A 24,270-nucleotide genomic window follows, 5' to 3' on the forward strand; every position below is an offset into this window, starting at 1 on the left:
TGTTAACTGAATTCCTACTGTTAACTGAATTCCTGCTGTTAACTGAATTCCTACCACCCTGAGGTATTTTTTTCCTCTTTTTCTATCCAGCACATTACCACTCCAACCAAAGGATTTCTGTCCCCAGGATCTCGTACCCCTAAATTTAAGAGCTCAAAGAAGTGTTTAGTAAGAAGTGCTTTTGGTTCATGTTTCTCTTCTATTTATTTTTCTCTGTATTCAGTGTGTGACAGTGGATTTAATACTTGCCCTGTGTTATCCCAGATCACAGAAATGGCCAAGGAATCCCTGCCCTGCTTCACCAAGTCTGTGTATCCTGCCTTGGCTGCCTGCAAAGCCCCTGTGGATGCCATTTTACCTCAGATCACATCCAACATCTGGTCAGTGGCCTCTTGCTTCTGGAGGTGACATTTCAGTTGGAACTTGAGTCCTTACTGAAGCTACAAACCCAGAGTTTTAGCCAGAATTCTTTAAAAAGATTGGGGTTGGTTGGGTGAGGAAGAGATTTGGCTGTTTTGGGGTTCTTCAGGTACTGTCACTCTGATCTTTAGCCTTCTGATGATGGTTTGCATTCTTGAACTGGAGTTTCTCAAAACCATGTAGATTGTTTTTCATATTTCTGTGATGCATTTCTGAATTGACCATCGGGGTCAGAGAGGTGTTCTTCTCATCTACCAAATTCCAAATCCTATTTAAACCCCAAATCATAATAAACTGCCCTTCATTTACTCACTTCAGCCTGACTGGTGAGTGTGTGGTTCTTTCATGTCCCTAACAGGGAGAAGGAACTTTTTTGATTAAAAGCTCCCCAGGGATGGAGGGGTTCGTGCAGGGCCAGGAGTTTGATTGCTGATCCTTTCCAGCTCAGGATATTCCCTGATTGTGCACCAATAACTGATTTTCCCTCCCCTGCTGCAGTGCCAGGGGCCTGGGGCAGCTCCTCAGAGCCAAGAACATCAAGACTGTGGGAGACCTGAGCAGTCTGACACCTCCAGAAATCAAAACCCTCCCCATCCGCTCCCCCAAAGTCTCCAGTGTCAAGAGAGCTCTGAAGGGATACCATGAGCAACAGGTAAAGTTCAATTTTGGCACCCAGGAAACCAATATTCCTCCACTGCAGGAGGAATTATGTATTTTTTCCTTCATTAAAAGCACCACTTTAAATCCTAATCCCTGCCTGCCTCAGTCCCATGAATTCACGATGCAGATGACTTGGTTAAATGATATTATTAACAAAAAAAAAGTGATTTTATTTATTATGAGTTTAAAATAATACCTCACCATATAATTTAATTTTTCTTTTTTCCAATCTAGAAATGTTTTCTCTCCCCACAAAACCCCCAGGTGAAATCTCGAGCGTTGGAGGAAAGCACAATGCTGGAAGAGGCTGAGAAGCCTGGAAATGATGTAGAGGAGAAATCTCTCAGTGGAGATGAGGAAAAACTTGCAGCAGGTACCTGCTGGTGGCTTTTTGCTTTGGGTTTGGGGGGTTCTGTTGTCTTGTCTTGATTCTCTCCTGGTGGCAACAGGAGAGAATGAACACTATTGTTTTTATTTTGGGTTTAATTTATTCTCACAATCCTGATCCAAAACTCAGCCTGAGGAAGGGCAGACTGGAGGTTTTTTTTGGTCAAAACCAATTTTTGATTCCTGTGGAATAATTACTCTATAGGCTGCTCAGAAATGTAATTTTGTACCAAACCAGCTGGAATTCTGCTTGAATTTCCCTGCACTTCTCTCCTTTCAGATTTAATTGACACAACCAGCAGCAGCAGGAGCAGTGAGCAGCCCCAGGGGGATCTCCTGGGGCAGATCCAGGCTCTGGCTGCCCAGCTGAGCTCAGATCTGCGTGGCTACTCCAACAGGCAGCTCTGTGAGATGCAGGAGAAGCTGGCAGAGATGTCCCTGTGCATCCTGAGGGACCTGCAGGCACGGCTGGACTCCCCTCCCCACCAGGGCCCCGAGTAGCTGCAGCCCCAGCTCAGCAACCAGGACTTGGTACAGCAATTTCCTTCCACTTCTTCCTGCTCACTTACCCCTTCAATCTGGGTTTTGTCCTAGAGGATATTTTTTTACACCTCCATAATTTTTTCCCTTTTTTTTCCCCTTTTTTCCCCTTTTTCTTTTCATTTTTTCCCCCTTTTTTCCTTTTTTTTTTTTCCCCGTCTCTCTTTTTTCCATCTTTTTTTTTCCTCTTTTTTTTTCTCTCTTTTTATTTCTTCTCTTTTTTATTCTCTTTTTTTTTTATTCCCTTTTTTTTCTCTTTTTTTTTTTCCTCTTTTTTTTTTTTTTTTCCCTCTTTTTTTTTTTTTCATCTTTTTTTCCTTAAAATAGTTTTTGTTGGTTTTTTTTCCCTCTCCCCAAACTGGTGGGACTCTCTCCTCCCTGGCAGAGGTGTTTCTATGGGATTGCTATGCATCTTTCTTTCAGGCACTGAAAGAAAACCTGACAAAGCTGTGCAATAGCAAAGACTGTGAAAAAAACCAAACCAACAGAGTAATAATTAAATTATTTTTTTGTGGTTTTTTTTTTTCAAACCCAAAGTGTTCTTACTGCTGCAGACTCTTGCTGTGGGCTGAGAGCTGCTCCCTTTGGAGCTGAGCTGGGATTAATTCCTTCCAGCAGGAGCCTGGGATTTGTACTGGATCTATTTTTCCATGTATTTTTGTACGACTCAAGCTAAGGAGTGCTGAGGAAATGTGCTTGGACAGGTGAAAGACTCTGCAAAGCCTCCCAGGCCTTTGCTGGCAGCAGGTTCTCCTTGTGGGAAAGAGTTGTTTTTTTTTTTCCACAGGGGAAAAAAGGATGGATTGGACAAGAGCTCTTTGTATATTGTGTACAGACTCACAGCAGATGTTGGGTAATAATTTATGGAGTTGTAATTGCATGGACTGCATTGCTGCTTCTTGGGAGACCAGCCAGAATTCCCAGGTTTTTCCCTCTGGAATTCTGATCTGTATATATTGTACTGTTTGCTATCCCAGATGGATGTTTATTGAAAGGAACTGCTGCAGGTGGTTTTAGAACTTTTACACGGGCAAATAAAAAGAGCAAATAGTTCCCAGACTTGGTCGTAGTTTGGTGGTTTCTGGACTTTTTCTCTCCAGTTTCCCCTCAAATTCGGGGTTCCAAGGCTGGGAGGGACCTTGGAATGTCCTCTGGACTGCAAAGTTTGGTGTGTTCTTAGCCCTGTTTGTGTCTCATGGAGAAAAGGGACAGGACAAAGAGCTTGGAGCTACAAGAGGAGGCTTTGTGGGGTTTTCTGGCTGCTCTGAGTTGTTGTTTTGGTTCCAGCTCTGCTTCCTTAGGAGATTTCAGCTGCCCTGGGCAGGTGAGGATGTTCCTGACACAGGGAAAGGGTTGAAATCCCAACTCGCAGTGCCTGTAGTGCTGGATCCTGCCTTGGGCAAGGACATTTCCCTTCCAGGCTGGCTCTGCTGAGACTTCCCTCTGAACTCTGAATTGCTCAGGGGTGATGCTACAGCCCCTGCTGTTAACTGGGATTTAAACACAGGATCCAGGGATTTTTATTCCCTTCTTTCCTGTGGAGTGGCTGCTACTGAGGCCTGCAGTAGATGAAACAAAAAAAAATGATGTCCAAGTGTGAATAACCCCAGATCTTGATCCTTTCCTTCCTCAGTGCAGTTTGTGGGGTGAATTCCCTTTCTCAGCACCACAGGATCCATCCATACTGCAGAAACCTCAGCTTTATTCATCACTAATTTACAAGAAATCACAGCTTTTGCCCCCAGAACAGGAGAACACATTCATGAGAGCTCAGCAAGCAGGAGGAGAGGGCTGGTTGCTTTTCCCTCCCCACATAAATTGGTTTGAAAGCTTTAAATGGAAAAGGAAGTGAAGAGATTCAAACATTTTAGAACAGCCCAGAAACATTCTCTTTTTAGGAGAATGAATCACACAATGTGTGTGTTTAATAATGGAATTTTGGAGATGATGTGTTGTGTTTGATGAGAGATTTGAAATTTCCAGACAACATTTGGAAGTTGGGAAAAAGTTTGAACTTTGGCATTGGGAGAAAGAAAGGAAAGCACAGGATGTGCTTAGAGGTACTTTCTAAAACGTGAAATATTCCAGGTGTGGTTTGTTCTGCAGTTGTTTCTGTTTGGCTGAGGGAGGGCAGGAGGAGGTGACCTAAAGCCCAGGGGGAAGTGACCTAAACCCTGGGGAGGTGTCCTAAACCCCAGGTGAGATGTCCAGCCCCAGGGGAGGTGACCTAAACCCCAGGGGAGATGTCCCAGCCCCGGGGCAGGCAGGGGGGCTCACACGGCCTCCACGTAGTTGGCGGGCAGCATGCCGGTTTTGCCGGTTCTCTGCACGGTGCCGTACATCCAGCCCTCGTCGATGGCCTGCACGTTGACAATGGTGTCCCCGTCCTTGAAGGACACCTCGTCCGCGTCCGCCGCCGTGTAGTCGTACATGGCCCGGAACGTCTTCTGCAGGGACACAAGGGACACAGGACAGGTCAGAGCCTTACTGGGACAGAATGTCTTCAGGGACACCAAGGATCACAAAGGGACAGGGTCAAACCCCAGGGGTTGGGAATTGGTGTCACAGCAGGATCTGGCTGCTCCTCCAAATCTGGCTATGGATCCTTGTCCCTCCCTGAGCGCCTTGGGGACCTGAGTGCCACAACCCCTGGCTGTGCTGGTGACACCGAGCCTGAGCAGTGACCTCAGGGTGCTCAGGGCCACCCTCAGAGTCACTGATGGTCACTTCAAGTGTCACTTTCCCATTGTTGCCTCCCAGCAGCTTTTAGAGGCAATGCCATTCCCACTGTCCTTTACTCCAGAGGCAATCTCTGAATGGGCCCTTCTTCCCACTCCTAAATTTTCAAGTGTTGAGTAGGAAGAAGAGCTCATTCCAAGTTCCCAGGTACTCATTCCAAGTTTTTAGGTGCTAATTCAAAGTTTTCACTGCTCATTCCAAGTTTCCAGGCACAGGGGAGGCTCTGTCCCGCTTATGTCACTGTCACACCTCACCTGCTTTCATCCAGAGCTTCATCCCCACGGACTGGGATGTCACCAACCCAATCTTTGATTACCACCATTAATTGCTGTTCCCCCTGGGCTCTGACACCCCTCCCAGGTGCCGTGTCCCCAGCCCAGGGCCCAGCAGGGTCACTCACCCCGGCCGTGGAGGGCTGGGAGGGCACTGAGGACACCGTGGTCTGCTGGGTGGCCACGGAGGACGAGCGCTGCTGCGGCAGCTCGATGGTCTTCACCTGCTTGTAGCCCACTGCGAGGGAGAGAGGGGGGATTATGGGATGGGGATGGAGATCATTGTGTGGGGGGTTATTAGGGGATGGAGCTGTTGGGATAAAGATCATTGTGTGGGGTTATGGGATTGTGATGGAGGTGGTCTGGATAAAGATCAGGGATAGCCCACTGTGATGGGTCAAAATCATTTTAAAATGCACATTTACAGCTGTTCCTTGTGCACAACTGAACATTTTGGAGCTGTGCTTTTTCCTGTCTGTGGGAGCTGCTGGACACAGTGCCGTGACCAGCTGGTGTCCCACCCCGTGTCCCCAGGGCTGTACCTGTGGCAGTGGCAGTGAAGAAGCCCCCGTTGCTGTAGTAGGACAGGCGCTGGTCGGTGCCGTCCGACGGCTCCGATTTCTCGTCGGCCGCGCCGCTGATGCTCAGGGCGCTGGCGGAGCGCGAGTGCTCCCGGCTACGGCGCTGCGCCTGGACTGGGGACAGCACCACTGTCACTCCCTGGGGCTCAGTCACCACCCCAGGGCTCCCAGTGTCACCACCCCTGGGGGTCCCGGTCACCACCCCTGGGGCTAAGAATCACCAGTCCTGGGGGTCTCAGAGTCACCAAACCCAGAGTTGAGACCCCAAAGAACCCAGCCCTTCTAAGCTCAACTTTTCCATGATCCCACTGTAGTTTTATGGTTCCATAGTGGGATTTTCCAGTGGTTTTTGAAGTACTCCATGCTGAAGTCCTGCCCTCCAATATTCACAGTATTTTAGCTTTTCTCCAGCCTCTTTTCCCTGAGTTCTGGCTGCTTCCAAAATTGTTATTGTAATTATCCTGTGATTTTCTTCCTGACACAGCACTGAGCCATCCCCATGATTTTCTACCATCCAGGTATTTTTCCTCTCAGACAGGAGTTAATAAAAGGCCTCTGAGAACAGCCTGTTCAGTAATTCCAAAAGGAAGCACAGGCTGTATCATGGCATCTGTGGATCATATAAACAATCCTCCTCCTGCCTCTGTTGGATCATTTTATGACAGGAAGATTAAAAATGTATTTTTTGAACATAAGCTACACTGGTGAGGAGCAGCTACAGCCAATTTCTCCTCTCTCCCCTGTGTCCCTGGGGGTCTCTCAGCTCTGTTTGGCACCCAGACCACGCCCTCACAAGAGTTTGGATCCCATTTTCCCCCGTGGAGCCCATGGGACACACCTGAGATCATGTGCAGGCTCCGGGACTGGATGTTGTCCTCGGCGGGGTCGTAGTCGAAGACGGAGCCGGGGTTGGTTCTCCACACCCGGAGCCCTGCAGGGAAAAGGGCATTTCATTTCCTGAGGGAGCCTGAGCAGCACAGCCTGGCCTGGACAGCAGCACAGGAGTTGTGCCCTCCCCAGCCCTGGGAGTGGCCAAGGCCAGGTTGGACATTGGGGTTTGGAGTCACCTGGGACAGTGGAAAGTGTCCTGCTCATGGCAGGGGGAGACTAGATGAGCTTTAATGTCCCTCCACCCCAAACCAGTCTGGAATTCTTTGAAAAACTACCCTTATTTTAGAAATTAGTGCTTAATTCTGTAGCACAGATTAGGTTTTTTACAATCAATCTACAGCAAGGTATTTCTCTAATCCATAGAGATGAAGTTACAAATAAAAGAACCATAAATGCAGCGTGACATTATCAAGGTGGGGACAGCAGGTCACAGGTCATTTACAGTTGTTGGGAGAGAACATTTTCAAAAGGGACTTGGATGAGAACATCTCCAGGTGATGAAGAATTGGAATTGATGTGGCTGAGCTTAAATAAAACCCCTGCTGTACCAGATGTGCCCAGGTGTCCTGACCTGTGAGGTTCTCCTGGTCCTGGTCCACGCGCTTGCGCTCCATCTCCACCACCCTCCTCTGGATGCCCCTGTAGCTGATGTCACTGAAGTCCTGCATGTTCTTCTTCACCCTCTCCGTGATGGGGTCGGTCACCACGGGCGTGAAGCTGCCTTTGCTCTTCTCAAAGTCCTCGTGGTACTTCACCTGCAATCCCAAAGGATTGTGATTCCTCAACTTTGGCTTTCCCAATCCCAACAGAGCCCAATCCCAAATTCACTTCAGCATTATAAACCTGGCTCACCACACCTGGTAGGACACCTTGTCCTTGCTGCCAGGTGGGTTTATTTTTACATTTAACTGCCTTCCCAGGGGAAGGACAGCTCTGGGAGTGTCCTTACAGTGGAGATGTGTTTCTGGGTCTCCCGCACGCGCCGCATCTCGGGGGTGTCCAGCACGTAGGCGGCTTTTCCTTGGACTTGCTTGCGGAAACTGTCAGAGTAAAGAACCTGCCAGGGGAGGAGGAGGACAGGATTTACCTCTGCAGCACCAGGCCAGCAAAGAAAAGCCTGGAGAAGGGCCAATCCCAGATTTTTATACATTTTTTATAAGTGACTCCTGCTGAAGAGCCACAATTTTATACATCACAGAGAGTTACGGCAGTAGTTTGAAATTTAACTGCTTAAAAACCCCCAAGTGAACCCAACTCATCACAGAAACACTTGACTGAAGTTTTAAAGAATTCCCTGTGGCTCCATATCCTTCCAAGGGAGGATTTCAGTTCTTTCCCTGTGTTTCACCCACCGAGCTGATGTTCTCCTGGTTGCGTTTGGCTCTCTCCATCTCCGGGGTCAGCGGGGTCGGAGTTCCCTTGGCCATGTGCTCCTTGTACAGCACCTGCAGGGCACAAACATTTGTGGACAACAGCTCGGGCTGGGAGAATTCCAGCTCCTCCTGGGAGTGGGGTTAATGTTCAAGCAAAGTCAGCCCTGCAAGAGTGGAAACCATCTCGGGAAACAAAGCGGCTGAAACGTTATTGGCAAAAAAAAATTCAAAGGGAAAATAGGCAAAAATAAGGAAAACTGGGAAAGTCAGGCTGAATTAGGCAGAGTTTGGCTGAGGATGGTTATTTTTGACACAAGTACCGAGCTGATTTGTTCCTGGTTCCGCTTGACTCTCTCCATCTCCGGAGTGACCGGGCTGGGAGTGGCCTTGCCTAAACCTTCCCTGTATGCAACCTACAGACCACAAAGGAACTCAGTCACCAGGGCAGAACTCCACAACTGGGCTGTTACTGGCTTTACACTCAACACCAGCCGTTAGGAAAAAAAAACCCACCAAAAAAAAAGTCAAGAAAAATCATATTAACAAGTTAAATGACCGAAAAAAAAATCATTTAAAATTAAAGTACTTAAGAGGTGACTTTGTAAAGAAAAAAAAAAAAAATTAGAGGGTTAAATAAAACCAGGCAGAGTGAGGTTATTCAGAAGACGTGGTGTGGTGTTAGGCAGGGCAGTGGGAGGTTGGGAAGGGTTTCCTTGGGGCAATACCGAGCTGATCTGCTCCTGGTTGCGTTTGACTCGCTCCATCTCGGGAGTGACGGGCGTGGGGGTCGCCTGCCCCACGTTCTCTTTGTACAAAACCTGCGGGACACAGAACAGCCCCCCCGGGCTCTTAAACAACCCCAAAGCATCGGGGTTGGAACACAAATTGTTGATTTTGTTACCAGATTTCAAAACCTCAAACGTTTAGTGCTGCCAGGAGGGGTGTGAGGAGCAGGGAAAATGGGATTTGGGGTTAGGGGCTCTATCCAGGTGGCTCCAGAGGCTCAGGAAGTGCCTCTGGCTCTAAAAAGCTGTTTAAAAAACGCTTTTGTAAAAAAATCTATATTTGAAGTAATTCCTGATCCTTTTTGGGAGGAAGGTGGAATTTTTGTTGCCACACTGCCCCAAATAATGATGTCAGGGATGGGTGTTTCTCCCTGAAGTCAAATCCAGCTGAAAATCCAATGAAAAGGTGAAACACAGAGAGAAACCTGAATATCCCTGGAAAACCTGGGCTAGTGGGAATGGAACCAGCTCCATGTCCCTTCCAAGCCAAACATTCCCTGATCCCCCAACCAAGGGATCCAAACTCTTGAGATGGTCTGGATAGAACCCACAAAATTCACAAACCAAGCTGTAAAAAAACAAAGCCCTAAAATTCTGTCTCACACCGTTAACACCAAAGTGATTTGAGTTTAGAAGGAGCAATTAATGTGCAGAAAAATAGATAAATACATCTCTTTTTTAAACGACAACCAGCTCTGAGTGGGAGTTAGGCTGTTACTCGATTAAGGTGAAGCACAAAGGAAACCAGACATTTGTGGGCAAGTACCGAGCTAATGATCTCTTGATTGCGTTTGACTCTCTCCATCTCGGGGGTGATGGGGGTCGGGGTCACCTTCCCCACGTTTTCCTTGTACAAAACCTACAGGATGCAAGGGAGTATCCAAACGTCATTGGAAAGGAAAAGGAAAACAAAACCAAAAAAAAAAATCCCAAAAAGCAGAACAGACAAATGGCTTTTTTTTTTATGCTGAGTTATGGCTGGAGCACAGAAGGAGGAATTGGAGCTTTGCCATTAATTTGGGATTGCAGGAACAGGCCCTGCCTGGAATCAAAGCACAGGTGGAGTAAGAAATGGTTAAAAATACTCAATCACAACAGCACCATCCATCCCAAAAAGGGATTATTTTTTCCCCACTAAACCCCTGCCTGGGGCAGCGTTAAGGAGAAGCTGGAGCAGTTTGTGTGCGAGCAGTGGGGGCATTTCAGGAGTTAATACAAGCGCAGGTTGCTGATGCTCCAGCCGGGTTAAACACTTCACTCGGGGGTTTTTTTTAGGAATTTTTCCTGCTGCAAGTACCGAGCTAATGATCTCTTGATTGCGTTTGACTCTCTCCATCTCGGGGGTGACGGGGGTGGGGGTGGCTTTCCCTATGTTTTCCTTATACAACACCTGCAGGAGGCCAGAGAAAGGCAAAGTCAGTAACAGCTCTCCCCATAAATCCCTTTTTTTTTTTCTTTTTTCCTTGGATTTAGTGCCCCAGGTGGTTTGAAAGCAGGTCCTGGGTGCTGTTTTAGTAGAGGAGTAGTTTGGCAGCCCGGCTTGGACTGCTGGTGATAAATGGGGTGAGTATTGCATCAAAGAGCACAAAATCCCACGGGAAAACTCAATTATCTGCTTTAGAAGAAACGGCAGCACTGCAGAGAAAAGGTTTGAGCGGGTTTAGGATTAGAACAGGACATTAAAATCACTCTTAAAACTGAGATAACTGAACCCAGTTAACATTTCAACCTGAGGAAGCCGCGAGTGAGGAGCGAGCCCTGCTCTGAACCGCAGGGCCAGCAGAGTTATTTTGGGACAAATCCTTCTCCAAACGGTTAAAAAGGGGCTTCAGAAGAGTTAAAAAGGTTTCAACTCTGAGTTTTTAAAGAGTTAAGAAGGGAAGTTTTTGCTCTTGGCAAAAGTACCGAGCTGCAAATCTCCTGGTTGCGTTTGACCCTCTCCATCTCGGGGGTGACAGGAGTGGGGGTCCCTGTCCCCACGCTCTCCTTGTACAACACCTGCACAACAACAACAACAAAAACACCATCCAAACCCATCAGCAACCTCAGGAAATCCCTGAAATCCAAAATTTCCAGCGAAATGGGAGCTTTTAAGCCCCCACTCCCTCCTCATCCACGGTTAATGCAAGGCAACGAAAAATTCCACATATTAAAAAAAAAAAAAAATAATAAAATAAACCAGCAAACCACATATAAAAGGAAGTCAGAACGGGGGAACAAAACGGTTAAAAATATTTAGAACCGTGAAAAAAAATTATTCATAAATAATTCAGAACGGCGTAAATATTTGTAAATAATTCCAGCAGCGAAGGAGTGGGAGGTGGGAAAACAGAGCGAGGAGGAGAGGATGAGTTGATGGGGAATGAGTTGATGAGGGGATGAGTTGATATGGGGATGAGTTGATATGGGGATGAGTTGATATGGGGATGAGTTGATGGAGGAGTGGATTAGGTGGAATGAGAAGAATTTTGGGGGTTTTAGGCAGGAGTTGATGAAGGATGAGTTGATGAGTTGATGGAGGATTGAGTGGATGGAGGATTGAGTTGAGTTCATGAAGGATGAGTTGATGAAGGATGAGTTTAGGAGTGGATTAGGTGGAATGAGAAGAATAATTTTGGGGTTTTTAGGCAGGTTTTTAGGCAGGAGTTGATGAGTTGATGGGGGATGGGTTGATGGGGGATGAGTTGAGTTGATGGGGGATGAAGGATGAGTTAAGTTGATGAAGGATGAGTTGATGAGTTTAGGAGTGGATTAGGTGGAATGAGAAGAAGAATTTTGGGGTTTTTAGGCAGGTTTTTAGGCAGGAGTTGATGGGGGACGAGTTGAGTTGATGGGGGACGAGTTGAGGAGTGGATTAGGTGGAACGAGAAGAAGAATTTTGGGGTTTTTAGGCAGGAGCTGATGAAGGATGAGTTGATGGAGGATTGAGTGGATGGAGGATTGAGTGGATGAGTGGATGAGTTTATGAGGATGAGTTGATGGGGATGAGTTGAAGGATGAGTTGAGGAGTGGATTAGGTGGAATGAGAAGAAGAATTTTGGGTTTTTAGGCAGGTTAAGGGGCGGTGGCAGAGTGGGGTTAAAGGGACAACCCCGGTGCCCACAGTACCGAGCTGAGCTGCTCCTGGTTGCGTTTGACGCGCTCCAGCTCGGGAGTGACCGGGATCGGGGTGCCCGTGCCCGGCTCCTCCCGGTACAGAACCTGCGGGAGGGAGAACGGGCTGAGATCAGGGATGGGGGAAAAAATAATTCACAATAGGAGAAAGAAATCCTGCTCCAAACCAGCAGCGCTGCTCACAAAATTGGGCAAGAAAAGCTGGGAAAAGCATCGAGAAATAGCAGATAAAGTAGTTGTGGTTCCGCTCGCAGCACACCCGGTTTAGTTCTCCAGGAGAAAATCGGGAAAACTTCCAGCATAAAATCGGGAAAAATCGGGGAAAAGTCACTCCGAGGAATAAAAGTGAAGGGGGGATTAAATAAGGAAAATAGGGTGGGGTTTTAAAGAGTTAAAACAAAAGGATTGTTGCGGCTAAATAAGGAAAATAGGGTGGATTTTAAGAGTTAAGGAAATAAAAATTGTTGGGACTGAATAAAGGAAACGGGGTGGATTTCAAGACTTAAAAGGAAAAAAAAAAAAAAAGGATTGTTTGGGCTAAATAAGGAAAACCCAGTGGGATTTTAAGAGTTAAAAAAAGGATTTTGGGGACTACTTAAGGAAAACAGGATGGGTTTTTAAGAGTTAAAAAAAAGGGCAATCACAGTCCAAAAGATTGGATCCAATTACTAAAATTATGTAATTAAAAATAAAGGGAATAAGAACAATATGAGTAACAATTATGAAGAAAAAAAAAATTCTGGGAGGGTCCAGGATATTATTTATGGGTAAGTCAATTATAAGGAAACAAGAATATCATTTTGTTGGTTAAAAAGTATTTTAAAATCGATTAAGGGGGATTTTTTAATTATTATTTTTTGGCATTTGAAGTTCCAAAATACCGAGCTAATGTGTTCCTGATTGCGTTTGACCCTCTGGATCTCGGGGGTGACAGGGGTGGGGGTTCCTGTCCCCAGCTCCTCCTTGTACAACACCTGTGGGCCAAGGGGCAAAAAAAATCAGATTTAAATCAGCACCAAAAGCATCAGAGAGGGGCTTGTGATACGTCCTGGGTTTAAAAATCTCTGGGAATAAAACACTCATTGAAAATGCTGATGGGACTGAGGCTGGAGGAAGGTGGATTTGGTGGGACAGTGGGAAAGAGGGATAAATTTATATATGAATTCTTATTATATATAATTGTATATTATAGAAAAACTAGCTATTAATCAGTTGAGATATAATTTTATATTTTACATAACTTATATATTATATAAAAAATATTTTTCATTTTATTTTTATGTATTTTTAATATATCATTTTTCATTTAGATATTTTAATATTTATTTTTATATAAACTATATTTTATATTTTTAGTTATATATATTTTTATATTTTATTTTATCATATTTTTATATATTATACATTACATACGTATAATTTCTAGTTCTCTCCTGGATTTAGTCACACTTCCCTCACATTTCCACACATTCCAACACCCCCAGAACTTCCAGTGCATCCCTGTCCCATTTCCTAAAGGAAAAGGCACCAAACCCAAAGGGGAAGAGGCACCAAATCCCAATTCCAGGTGATTCTTGTCCCCATCTCACACCCAGCACAGCAGGCTCAGGGATCACAGCCACGGATTCGGGTCAGGAAAGGAACAGTTTTGATTTTTATATGTGGGAAAACCAGGGGAAAGAAAATAATACTCAAGGATGGAAGTGATTAATGAAGGAAAAGGCAGATCATAAAAATATGTCAGGAAAAAGATGGGAAGAAGGAATGGGAACTCATTAGTGGGATGGGTCTCATCAAAATAAATCAGTGATTCCAAAGGAAAAAAAAAGGCAAAACACAAGGAATGGGATGTTCCTGTGTCAATCAATTATTTGGGGGTTAACATTATTTTTAAATCGATTAAAGGGGAATTTATTTTGGCTTTTGAAATTACAAAATACCGAGCTAATGTGTTCCTGATTGCGTTTGACCCTCTGGATCTCGGGGGTGACAGGGGTGGGGGTTCCTGTCCCCAGCTCCTCCTTGTACAACACCTGTGGGCCAACAGGGCAGTCAAAAAGGGGGAAAAACAACACAAAAAAAAAAAAAATCTGCATTTTATGGAGGGAATTAATGGGATTTAATGCCCACTAAATGTGCTAGAAAGCAGGAAAAATAAGTGAGCGTAAATCAATTATTAATTGTGATAAATTCAGCTGGGAATATAAATCTGACTGCTTGGAGAAGTTCCAGCAGAGGAGTGAAGTATTATAATAAGGGAATTCAGCAAATTATGAAAAAAAAAAAAAAAGAGGTTTAAAAATTCAAAGTAGCTTAAACTTCAGGAAAAAAATTAATGCATATGGAACATCCAGTGTTAAATTGTAAGGAAAATATTTTTAAAAATAAGTACATGAAATATTGTGCCTAAAAATGTAACAGCAGAAAGAGGATTTTTTTACAAGTTAATTTGGGAGGATTTAAAGTTTTCAGGTGTTAAAATGTTATAGAGAACTGAGGGTTTTTTGTGAAATGATGAAAAGATACCGAGCTAAAATTCTCCTGGTTGCGTTTGACCCTCTCCATCTCAGGAGTGACAGGAACTGGGGTGCCAACCCCCAGCCCCTCCTTGTACAACACCTGTGGGCAGCAGGAGTGGGGAAAATAAATAAAATAAAATAAAATAAAATAAAATAAAATAAAATAAAATAAAATAGTTAAATAAAAAATATGAAACAAAATGAAATAAAAAAAGAAGAAATGAAATAAAATAAAATGCAAACCAAAATAAAATATCAAATGAAAAAATATAAAGTGAAATAAAATAAAGTTAAAAAAATAAAATTAAATATAAAATTAAATGAAATAAAATGAAATAAAGTAAAAAATGAAATAAAATAGAAAATAAAATATAAAAAATACAAAATGAAATTAAATAAAATATATAAAGTTTTTAAAAATAAAATTAAATATAAAATAAGATTTAAAATTAAATAAAATATAAAATGAAGTAAAATACAAAATGAAATAAAATATAAAATTAAATAGAGTAAAAAACATATAAAATGAAATAAAATATAAAATGAAATAAAGTAAAAACATATAAAATGGAATAAAATAAAATATAAAATGAAATAAAGTAAATAACATATAAAATAAAATGAAATGAAATAAAATATAAAATGAAGTAAAATACAAAATGAAATAAAATATAAAATTAAATAAAGTAAAAAAGCATATAAAATTAAATAAAATATAAAATTAAATAAAGTAAAAAACATATAAAATGGAATAAAATAAAATATAAAATAAAATAAAATATAAAATTAAATAAAATGTAATGAGATAAAATAAAATGCAAAATATAAAATATAATAAAATGGAAGGGGGAGGACAGAGAGGAGAAGAGAAATAATTTAATACTGTGAACCTGCAAAATGTAGGGAAAAAAAAGAGTTTTGCTTTGGTCAAAGCTCAGCAAAGAACCCTAAATAAGGAAAATAAGGAGCTGCTGATGTTTTCACCTCACCCAGAGCTGCTGGAATGTTCCACAGCAGCTGGAAATTCCCATGGCACAAATTCAAACAGAATTACAGAATTAAAATACAGGACTGAATTCAGCTGGGACTGGGTAGGGTGACCCCAAACCCATCACAAATTAAAACAGAATTACAAAATTAAAATTCAGGGGTGAATTCAGCTGGGATTGGGGCAGGATGACCCTAAACCCATCACAAATTCAAACAGAGTTACAGAATTAAAATTCAGACTGAATTCCAGTGGGATTGGGACAGAGAGACCCCAAACAAGGCACAAATTAGAAGTACAGAATTAAAATTCAGGGCTGAATTCAGGTGGAAGTGGGGCAAGGTGACCCCAGACAGGTCACAAATTCAAACAGAACTACAGAACAAAAGGTTCCACGGTGCTCTCCCAGGTGGATGTGTCAGCAGTGGGAATTCCAGCCAGGAATTCTCTCCTGCAGCATTTCCCCACCTACACTGGAAGCTCCTGATGTCCCCTCGGAATGTCACCAGGGCTCCTCACAGAGACCTTGGGACAGCAGAGCCCCAGCAGGGCAGGAACAGGCAGAGGAGACTCCTCACAACTTCCAACCCAAACATTCCCCATCCTGGGGCTCAGGAAGGGTTGAGAGCCCGTTTTCCATGGGCTGGAGGTGCTGGAGGGGTGGGCTCTGCTCCTGAGGAGCAGTGACACCATTCCCACAAGGAATATTTCCTTAAGGAGCAGAAGAAGGTCCTGCTCCTGTTCTTCCATCCCTGAGGTTAAAATCTTCCTTCTGCAACAACGGCATGAGTTAAATGGAGGGGGAAATGAAAACATCAGGATCCTGGCAGGGCTTTAGGGGTTTGATGAAGGAAGGGTTGCTCCCAGCACACCCAAGGATGGGACATTCGGGGGTTTAAGGGGTTGGAGGGGAGCAGGGGGTGGTGGCCCCTCAGTACCGAGCTGATGTGCTCCTGGTTCCGGCGGACACGCTCCATCTCCGGCGTCACCGGCGTGGCAGTGCCAGCCCCTAAACCCTCCTTGTACAACACCTGTGAGGGACAACAGCAGTGCCACAAAAACCCCACTGAGCACAGGCCAGAGCCACCAAATCCCACCGTTATGGGATTGTGTTTAGCGTTAGGATCACTCGGGATTCGCCATCGCACGCGCTTTCCAAAGGCAAGGATTGAGGAAGAGGCTGTGGGGGATTATTCTGTGAATGGGTCACTGCAGAGAGGAGATGGAGGCTCAGGGTAAAACAAACAAAACACCACAACTCCACAGGGATGTTCTGCTGCCCAGTTTAGCTCAGGAAATAGCCCAGGATTATTTTTCAGGCAGGTTTGCTCTTAGAAGAAAAGCACGTGAAGGTGTAAATCCCTCCCAAAAGCACCACCAGTGGAAAATCAATGAGTTAAAACCCTGCCAGGACACAGGCAGGACTAAACCCCTGAGGAAGAACAAGGTTAGGGTGTTAGGGGCTCAGGATTATAACAACATCCCGTTGTTATAACTCCTGCAGGGTCAAGTACCGAGCTAATCTGCTCCTGGTTGCGTTTGACTCGCTCCATTTCTGGGGTCACGGGCGTGGGGGTGCCTGTGCCCAGCTCCTCCTTGTACAACACCTGTGGGACACAAGCACCAGCAGGGTCAGACCACCCCTGGCCTCCTCACTGCGCTTACAAACTGGGATTAGACAGAAATAAAAAAAACATTTCCATCCCTCAGGATCTTTATCAGCACAGTCACCAGCTCAGAGGAATTTCCTTTCAATGTGTCTTTGTTTCAAGGACAGAAATTAAAATATTCTGCTGAGCCCACCCCGAGAGGGATATTTTACTTTTCATCTCAGTTTAGGAAATATGAGAGAATTACTTTTCAGGTAGTCAGCATTTTTTTATCAGATTAATAAAAAGTTTAACATTTTCTGGAATTGTTCAGTGCACAAACACTTTGTTGTGGGCTTTATTAATTTTCACTTATGTTTGTTTTACTTTGGGTTAAATCTCTAGGAAACAAAAACAGCTGAGTGCCACCACTCATGTTATAAGGTTTAATTTAACCTGTAGTTATTTGACTTTTTTTAAATTGTATTTTTCATGGAAGGAGATGTTTGGGGAATGACCTCAACCTGACAAGTGCACTCAAAGCTCTTCTTGTATGTAGGAAAATCCTTGTACCAAAATAAAACTTGCACCAAAACAAATGGACAAAATAAATTTAAAAAAAAAAAAAAAAAAAAAAAAATTCACTGCTCTGTGTCATTAAAACAAATAAATCAATTCCAGCAAGGGAAAACAACTTGTGGGGAAGGTTAAAAAAAAAAAGAGGAATAATTTGTAAAAACAATTCAGTTGTCCATAAGTGAGCTGTGAAATTTACACTTGACTGGATATGGAAAGTTTTTGTTTTCCCTCATAATTGTCATACAGAAAGGCTCCAATTGGATTTTTTTTCCTCAAAGTTCTGTCTTCCTGATCCTTTTTTCCCCCCAGTCAAACTTCATCACATAACCTGGGTAATTTTTGTTCCCAGCTCTGTGTTCAGAGGAAACACAGGCAGCGACTGAGTGGGATAATCCCTGTAAAACTCAGATATTTCAATTTCCCAATGCTGGCCACAGGGATTTGGGAGAAGCTGGAGCTTTCCCAAGAGGAAAAGGCTGGAGCAGGGCCCTGGAAGGGGCAGGGGAGAGGGAATTTTGGAGCTGGTGAGCAGGGGACAGGGACATTAAGGGACATTACCGAGCTGATGTGCTTCTGGGTCTCCTTGACTCGCTTCACCTCGGGCAGGTCGGGAATGGGAGTCCCTTTCCCAATGCTCTCCTTGTACTTCACCTGCAAATTCCAGCACAGCAATTAGGGAAAGGAAAAAGGATTTACAGGAAAGCTTTCAAAGGTTCCTAAAGAGCTTTGTCCTGATCTCGTGGAGAGGGAAAGTTTAAAGGACTTCACCACCTTCCCAAGGAATCTGTGACAAGGCAATTCAGCTGTAGGGTCACTGGGAATGGCACTGAAAGATAAATTCCTTTAAACCTGATCCTATTTGGCCTTTCTACCAAGCAAAGGAGACTTTGGGATGTGTAGGAACCCCTCCTGTTTAACAAAGGTGAGAATGATCACATAACGTTTCAACAGGGACGGTGCCGCTGCATTTCTGCTTTGCTAACAACAGAAAAAGCCTTTCACAAGAACATTTTGAACATTTTTGACACATTCTGCATGAACAAACTGGCTGCAGTGTTAGTGCAGGACACTAAATGACACCACCATTCAAAAAAAAAAAAAAAAAAAAAAAGTGTGGAGGAGGTTTAGGAGCTTTGAAATAAAATTAATAGGTAAAATGATTCCAATTTCAGAGTGCTGTAATCTTTTAGATAACATTCAACTTTGCCAGGACAAAACAAACCAAAAAATCACCACCAGAAAATTCAGTCTGAGCAGAGCAAAACAGATTTTCCTGGGAGATGATCCCACCCTGTAACAGGTTGTGGGATCTTCGTCCTGTGGGATCCTCAAAACTCAATTCATCCTAAAGCTGAGCCACAGGGTTGGAACAGATGATTTCAACACATCCCTTCCCACCTAAATATTCCTCTTTTTTTGTCCAAACTCTATCTGGGATGAGATCAAATTGACAGCAAGAGTTTTGTGGTTTAGAAATGGTTTGTGAGTAAGAAATGGGATGTTAATCATTAGAGAGGTTACTGTTAAACTAACAAAGATGGGCAAAACCTTTCAGAAAGTCACCCTGAACTGGGTGGGTTATTGCCAAACCACTGTTAGCAAGACGTAAAGAAAAGAAAAAAGATAAAAAAAAATATTATTTCAAGTTGAATTAGCAGCGGTAGAGTGAGTATTAAAAATCAGTTCTTGTGTACCGAGCTGATATTATCCTGGGTTCGTTTAACTCTCTGCATCTCTGGGGTCTTTTCAATTGTGGTTCCAGTTCCAATATCTTCTTTATACAAAATCTTAACGTTTGGAATGAAGACAACAAGGTTAAGCATCCAAAACACAACGTTTTCACTCCAAGACACTGAATTTGGACACAACAGAGCAGCTGCAAGGACGGAGGATCCACTCTGGTGCTGCCTCTCTGAAGGTGTCCAAAGTGAGCACCATTTGAGGAAAAAAAAGAGCTGATTTTTTTATATTTAATGTTTTTTAAGTAGAAGATAATTTATACAGTATATCAAATTATCAAATATGTTTTTCAGTAGAATATTCCTGGGCTAGTGGAAGGAGTTTCTGCCCATGGCAGGATGGAAGATGATGAGCTTTAGGTCCTTTCCACCCATTCCATAATTCCATTATCAAAACATTTGTGGGCTTATTTTAGGATTGAAGATCATTATTTGCTCTAATTTGATTTACACAAATATTTTCCACTTCGTTAATGGTGCTGGAGGCAAAATGCCACAGGAGACTTGATGGCAACAGGAACTGGGCAACAATTCAGGCACACAGAGCACGAGGGGCAGCAGGACAGGAACTGGGAACAGCAGAAAGGAAAGGAATAATAACTATATTCATTTAATGAGGGATTGTTTAACTCTGTCACAGCTGTCAAAGAGGGCAATCACCTCACAAAAAACAGCTGGAAAAGCATTTTATAAAGCCCAGCTAAATCTACTGTACCTGTAGGAGAAGGACAGAAAAATTGTGATTTTATTAAAGATACTAAACTCTATTTTTTGGGGGCTGAGAGGTGGGGACAGAGGTGACCATACCGAGCTGAAATTCTTCTGGTTTTCCTTCACCCTCAGGATTTCTGGGGTGTCCTGCACCACTGTGACTTTTCCTTTACTGTTCTGTAGGTCTGACTGATACTGCAGCTGTGTAAAGGCAAAATGGCAAATGTTAACTTTACTCTGTACCAATTCCCTCACAGTTTTCTTCAAAAATAAGAAAAATATGGGGGTTTTTAAAATTTATTTCTGGGCTCACCATGCTAAAGTTCTTCTGATTCTCTCGGACCCGCTGCATTTCTGGTGTGTCAGCCACAGGCACGTAGTAGGGCATGCTCTTCTCTGCATCTTCTTTGTATTTTTTCTGATGGAAAACCCCAAATGGATTAAAATAGAAAACACAAAAGCAGCGAGAAATAAACTGGAGTTATTGATTGTTGAGTAATGCCCGTCTTTGTGGAGATGTGAGTTCTTCTCTCTGATAGAAACTGAGATTATGCTTCTGTGCAAGATTTATTTTAGACAGCAGGTTATTGAGGAGTAGAAAATTAAGAAGAATCTGCTTAAAAAAAGAATTAGCTTTGCAAAGCAAGAGAAATTATCGTGTCACTCGACACAGCAGTAAAATTAATTTGATTATTGCCAGTAGAATTCCAGAGCTCTGGAAAGATTTGCTCCCTGGTGCCTCCTGAAGGCTGTGAGAGGTGGTTATTTGGGTGTTTCATTAGTATTTCCTGGAGTTCCCACATGAGCAGGATTAATTGCTTCACTCAAGATACCTGGCTGGAAAGGTTCTTGACCTGCTGGGCATGAATAATCTCTGGAGTATCAACAACACTGGTGTAGTTGGCTTTCTCCATTTCTGCCAATTGTTTGTATTTGATCTGTCGGGCAAAGCTCACGTTTAGGGGCCTCGATCAATCTCTGCACAGCTGGATTTAACCAGGAAAATGGGAATTGTGCTGTAGAAAGAGCTGAGAGAGCCCAGGGGGGGCACAGACCTGGCTGGCGATGTCGGTGGCGTTCCTGGCCCGGAGGAAATCCGGCGTCTCCAGCGCCAGCTCGGTCAGGCCCTTCCCGCGGATCTCCTGCTCCAGGGCCTTCTTGTACTCTTTCTGCAGGGACACAGGGATGGGGCATGGAGAGGGGCAGCAGCTCCAGAGGCACAGACACACACCAGGAGAAGTGCCAATCCCAACCAGGAATAGTGCAAATATCAACCAGGAACAGTGCCCAACCCAAACCAGGAAAACCTCCAATACCAGACCAGGAATAGTGCCAATCTCAACCAGGAATAGTGCAAATCCCAAACCAGGAATAGTGCCCAACCCAAACCAGGAAAACCTCCAATACCAGACCAGGAATAGTGCCAGTCCCAATCAAAAATAGGGCAAATCCCAAACCAGGAATAGTGCAAATATCAACCAGGAACAGTGCCCAACCCAAACCAGGAAAACCCCCAGTACCAGACCAGGAATAGTGCCAGTCCCAACCAAAAATAGAGCAAATCCCAAACCAGGAATAGTGCCAGTCCCAATCCAGGAATAGTGCCAATCCCAAACCAGGACCAGTGCCCATCCCATACCAGGAGAAGCACAAATCCCAAACCAGGAATAGTACAAATCCCAAACCAGAAATAGTGCCAACCCCAACCAGGAACACCACCAATCCCAAACCAGGAACACCACCAATCCCAATCCAGGATTAGTGCCAGTCCCAAATCAGAAACAGTGCTCATCCCAAACCAGGAATACTGCCAGTTCCTAACCAGGAATACCTCTAATATCAACTCATAATTATGCACACAAGTTATATAATTTCAATTATTTCAGTTTGTACTTCATGATTTAAATATTGGTTTAGTCCCTTGATTGATTAATGAGTGCCTTGAGTGAGTGTTGATCCCAGGACCTGTTTCCCATCTGAATTCCTGACAGTGACTGCTCAATAGAGAGCTCATTTAAAAGTCCACTATGATCCTTATTCCCTCATCCATGTTCTTTCCTGCCCTCTACTCAAGAGTTTCTAGGGAATGAAGTTCACACCAGTGGAAGGACAGAGATGGATGGATTATTGGGATATTGGGAAGGAATTCCTGGCTGGGAGGGTGGAGAGGGGCTGGGCTGGAGTTCCCAGAGAAGCTGTGGGTGCTCCTGGATCCCTGGCAGTGTCCCAGGCCAGGCTGGACAGGGCTTGGAGCAGCCTGGGATGGTGCAGGGTGTCCCTGGCTCAGGGCAGCTGGAGGCTGTTCCATCCCCTCAGGCATTTTTAAAGCAGCTCTTCCATACCTCATTGAGGATTTGAGTGGCATTCTTGGCTCTCAGCATGTCTGGAGTCTCCTCTAAGGCTGTCAGTCCTTTCCCTTTGACTCCTTCCTCCAGATCCTTCCTGTACTCTTTCTGCAGGAGAGGAAGAAGCAAAAACACTGCAAAGCCAGACCAAAGGGAGTTTTACACTCTACCAACTTTGTAGAAAAAAAAAAAAAAAGAAAAAAAAAAAAAAGAAGAAAGAAAGAAAGAAAATGAAAGAAAAGGAAAGAAAAAAAGAATTCCAAAAGCTTCAAGAGAAAAGAAAAAAAAAAAAAAAAAAAAAAAAAAAAAAAAGAAGGAAATTTGGAAAACAAGAAAGAATATTGTAGAGGGTTATGGAAGAACTACTTCAAGAAAAGAAAAGATAGGGATTATTGTGGAAGATAAATTGCCAAGGCACACACAGATGGACCAGTTAGGCTGAGGGAAGTCAGAGAGGGGCAGCAGTGGGAATAGGGTTAAAGGATAAAGGAAGAAATGTCCATGGCAAATTAGCTGACAGCACAAAGTGGATGTGAACATGCTGAGTGTGGGGAAGAAGAACTGGGAGCGCTGGAGGTGCTGCAGGAGGCAGAGGGAAGAAGCCCAGAGGAGCTGGTACCTCGCTCGCTATTTTGGTGGCGTATTTGACATGTAAGAGGGATGGTGTGACCTCCAGGCCAGTGAGGTTCCTGCCCTTCATGGACTCTTCAAAGTCCTTCTTATATTCTTTCTAATGAGAGCAAGAAGAAGAAGAAAGAAAAAAAAAAAAAAAAAGGAAAGAAAAAGAAAAAAAAGAAAAGCAAAACAGCAAATATTTATTACAATATTTTCATTATGCGCAAAGTTGGAGGGTGTCGATGTCACTGGGTACAGCTGATGCTAAATGGGCTCCTAAATCCTGTTCCCACTAACACCTGTGAAGAAAAATTTCCATTTTTCTATGGAAATAGGACCTAATCCTGCCTTAGTTTTTTATGTTTTTACTCATTTATCTGTGCAGAGAAAGCATTCAAAGGTACCACAAGGACTAATGGCCTTACACAGCTGCTTTGCAGCCTCCATCTGAACAGAGACAGAACAGGAATAAACTTTAAATAAACACAAAAAAATTGCTCAAGAAAAGAAAATGACAGGTCAGGGGAGAACCTGTGACAGCAGAAACACACAGGGAATAAAAGAGTTTCTCAAAAATGGAATTTTGAGGTGGGAAAAAAAAAAAAAAAAAAAAAGAAGCAGAGCACTTTCTGTGTCCTGTGATAAGACACGAACACTGTGCTGTATTGTAAAAGTGAAATTAATTTTGTACCACATTTATTACTCAATGACTTGTTTAAGCTTCATTTACCAATAAAAAAAGTTACAGATGAACTGATTTTATGACAGGAAAGCTTCATGAATATTCAGTGCAGCATTTAACAACCATCATAAAGAATTCTGAAATAACTGTAATTTTTCAGTCTATCAGAATGCACAAGGTGCAAGTAGAATTACCTGTTAAATCCCTAACTTCCATTTAAAATAGAAAATTTTAAGCTTTTCAGCCTATCAGCGTTGATTTTACCTCGCTCTGCATGAGCTGAGACTCCTTTGCAGTCAGGTATGTGGGAGTTTCAAAGTCCAGCATGGGTTTTCCTTTTTCCTTCTCATACTTTTCTCTGTATTTCACCTGAGAAGAAGAGACAGGAAGTCACCCTCCTAAATAATCAAAGACCTAATTATCAGCAGTTCTGTGATTAAAATTGAATGTCTAATGCAGTTTGCCTTCCTGAAATCTGTATTATTGACCAGAAAACGTAAAATTTGGTGTCCAGGAAGTAAAATGTCCATGAAGATAATTCCTGCTTCAAGTTCTATTTCCCACATTTTCAGAGTGCTCAATGAGGTAAATTTGGCTGTGGCCAAGTCAGAGCCTGATCCCAAACTGGAACAACAAGAACTGACTTAAAAATTAATTACAACCTGATTAACAACAATCTGATTAACAATCATTTCCTTGTGGTCCTTTGTTGTGTGACCTTTTTGCCTTTCCATGCCTTGA

General features: G+C 43.4%; 2 protein-coding genes across 25 annotated transcripts in view; one reads left to right on the forward strand and one right to left on the reverse strand.

The window, feature by feature from the left end:
* RIF1 (replication timing regulatory factor 1) overlaps positions 1-3,058 on the forward strand; it is a gene marked incomplete at its 5' end in the record, with an annotated part of 30,249 nt that extends 27,191 nt beyond the window's left edge. The window contains 5 exons of the mRNA XM_083864914.1: positions 91-168; positions 265-380; positions 919-1,072; positions 1,315-1,453; positions 1,748-3,058. Of these exons, the coding sequence (XP_083721040.1) occupies positions 91-168; positions 265-380; positions 919-1,072; positions 1,315-1,453; positions 1,748-1,968 (708 nt within the window). The 3' untranslated portion in view covers positions 1,969-3,058. The remainder of the gene's footprint in view (positions 1-90; positions 169-264; positions 381-918; positions 1,073-1,314; positions 1,454-1,747) is intronic.
* A 639-nt stretch (positions 3,059-3,697) lies between these two features.
* The window catches only part of NEB (nebulin), a 98,296-nt gene continuing 77,723 nt past the window's right edge, over positions 3,698-24,270 (reverse strand). For 15 of the 24 annotated variants that reach the window (XM_083865443.1, XM_083865435.1, XM_083865437.1 and 12 more), the window contains 26 exons: positions 23,794-23,898; positions 22,852-22,962; positions 22,230-22,340; positions 20,943-21,056; positions 20,721-20,825; positions 20,201-20,305; positions 19,984-20,088; positions 19,132-19,224; positions 17,996-18,088; positions 16,784-16,876; positions 16,208-16,300; positions 14,289-14,381; positions 13,703-13,795; positions 12,644-12,736; positions 10,554-10,646; positions 9,946-10,038; positions 9,415-9,507; positions 8,589-8,681; positions 8,184-8,276; positions 7,843-7,935; positions 7,440-7,547; positions 7,062-7,245; positions 6,438-6,530; positions 5,561-5,713; positions 5,147-5,256; positions 3,698-4,454 (listed from right to left, as the gene is read on the reverse strand). In XM_083865443.1, the coding sequence (XP_083721569.1) occupies positions 4,281-4,454; positions 5,147-5,256; positions 5,561-5,713; positions 6,438-6,530; positions 7,062-7,245; positions 7,440-7,547; positions 7,843-7,935; positions 8,184-8,276; positions 8,589-8,681; positions 9,415-9,507; positions 9,946-10,038; positions 10,554-10,646; positions 12,644-12,736; positions 13,703-13,795; positions 14,289-14,381; positions 16,208-16,300; positions 16,784-16,876; positions 17,996-18,088; positions 19,132-19,224; positions 19,984-20,088; positions 20,201-20,305; positions 20,721-20,825; positions 20,943-21,056; positions 22,230-22,340; positions 22,852-22,962; positions 23,794-23,898 (2,787 nt within the window). In that variant the 3' untranslated portion in view covers positions 3,698-4,280. The remainder of the gene's footprint in view (positions 4,455-5,146; positions 5,257-5,560; positions 5,714-6,437; positions 6,531-7,061; positions 7,246-7,439; positions 7,548-7,842; positions 7,936-8,183; positions 8,277-8,588; positions 8,682-9,414; positions 9,508-9,945; positions 10,039-10,553; positions 10,647-12,643; positions 12,737-13,702; positions 13,796-14,288; positions 14,382-16,207; positions 16,301-16,783; positions 16,877-17,995; positions 18,089-19,131; positions 19,225-19,983; positions 20,089-20,200; positions 20,306-20,720; positions 20,826-20,942; positions 21,057-22,229; positions 22,341-22,851; positions 22,963-23,793; positions 23,899-24,270) is intronic. The other 9 variants (XM_083865452.1, XM_083865450.1, XM_083865449.1 and 6 more) reach the window with 9 other exon arrangements.

Source organism: Zosterops lateralis (assembly GCF_965231275.1).
Source record: "Zosterops lateralis genome assembly, chromosome: 7".
In the NCBI taxonomy this organism is placed as follows: domain Eukaryota; kingdom Metazoa; phylum Chordata; class Aves; order Passeriformes; family Zosteropidae; genus Zosterops; species Zosterops lateralis.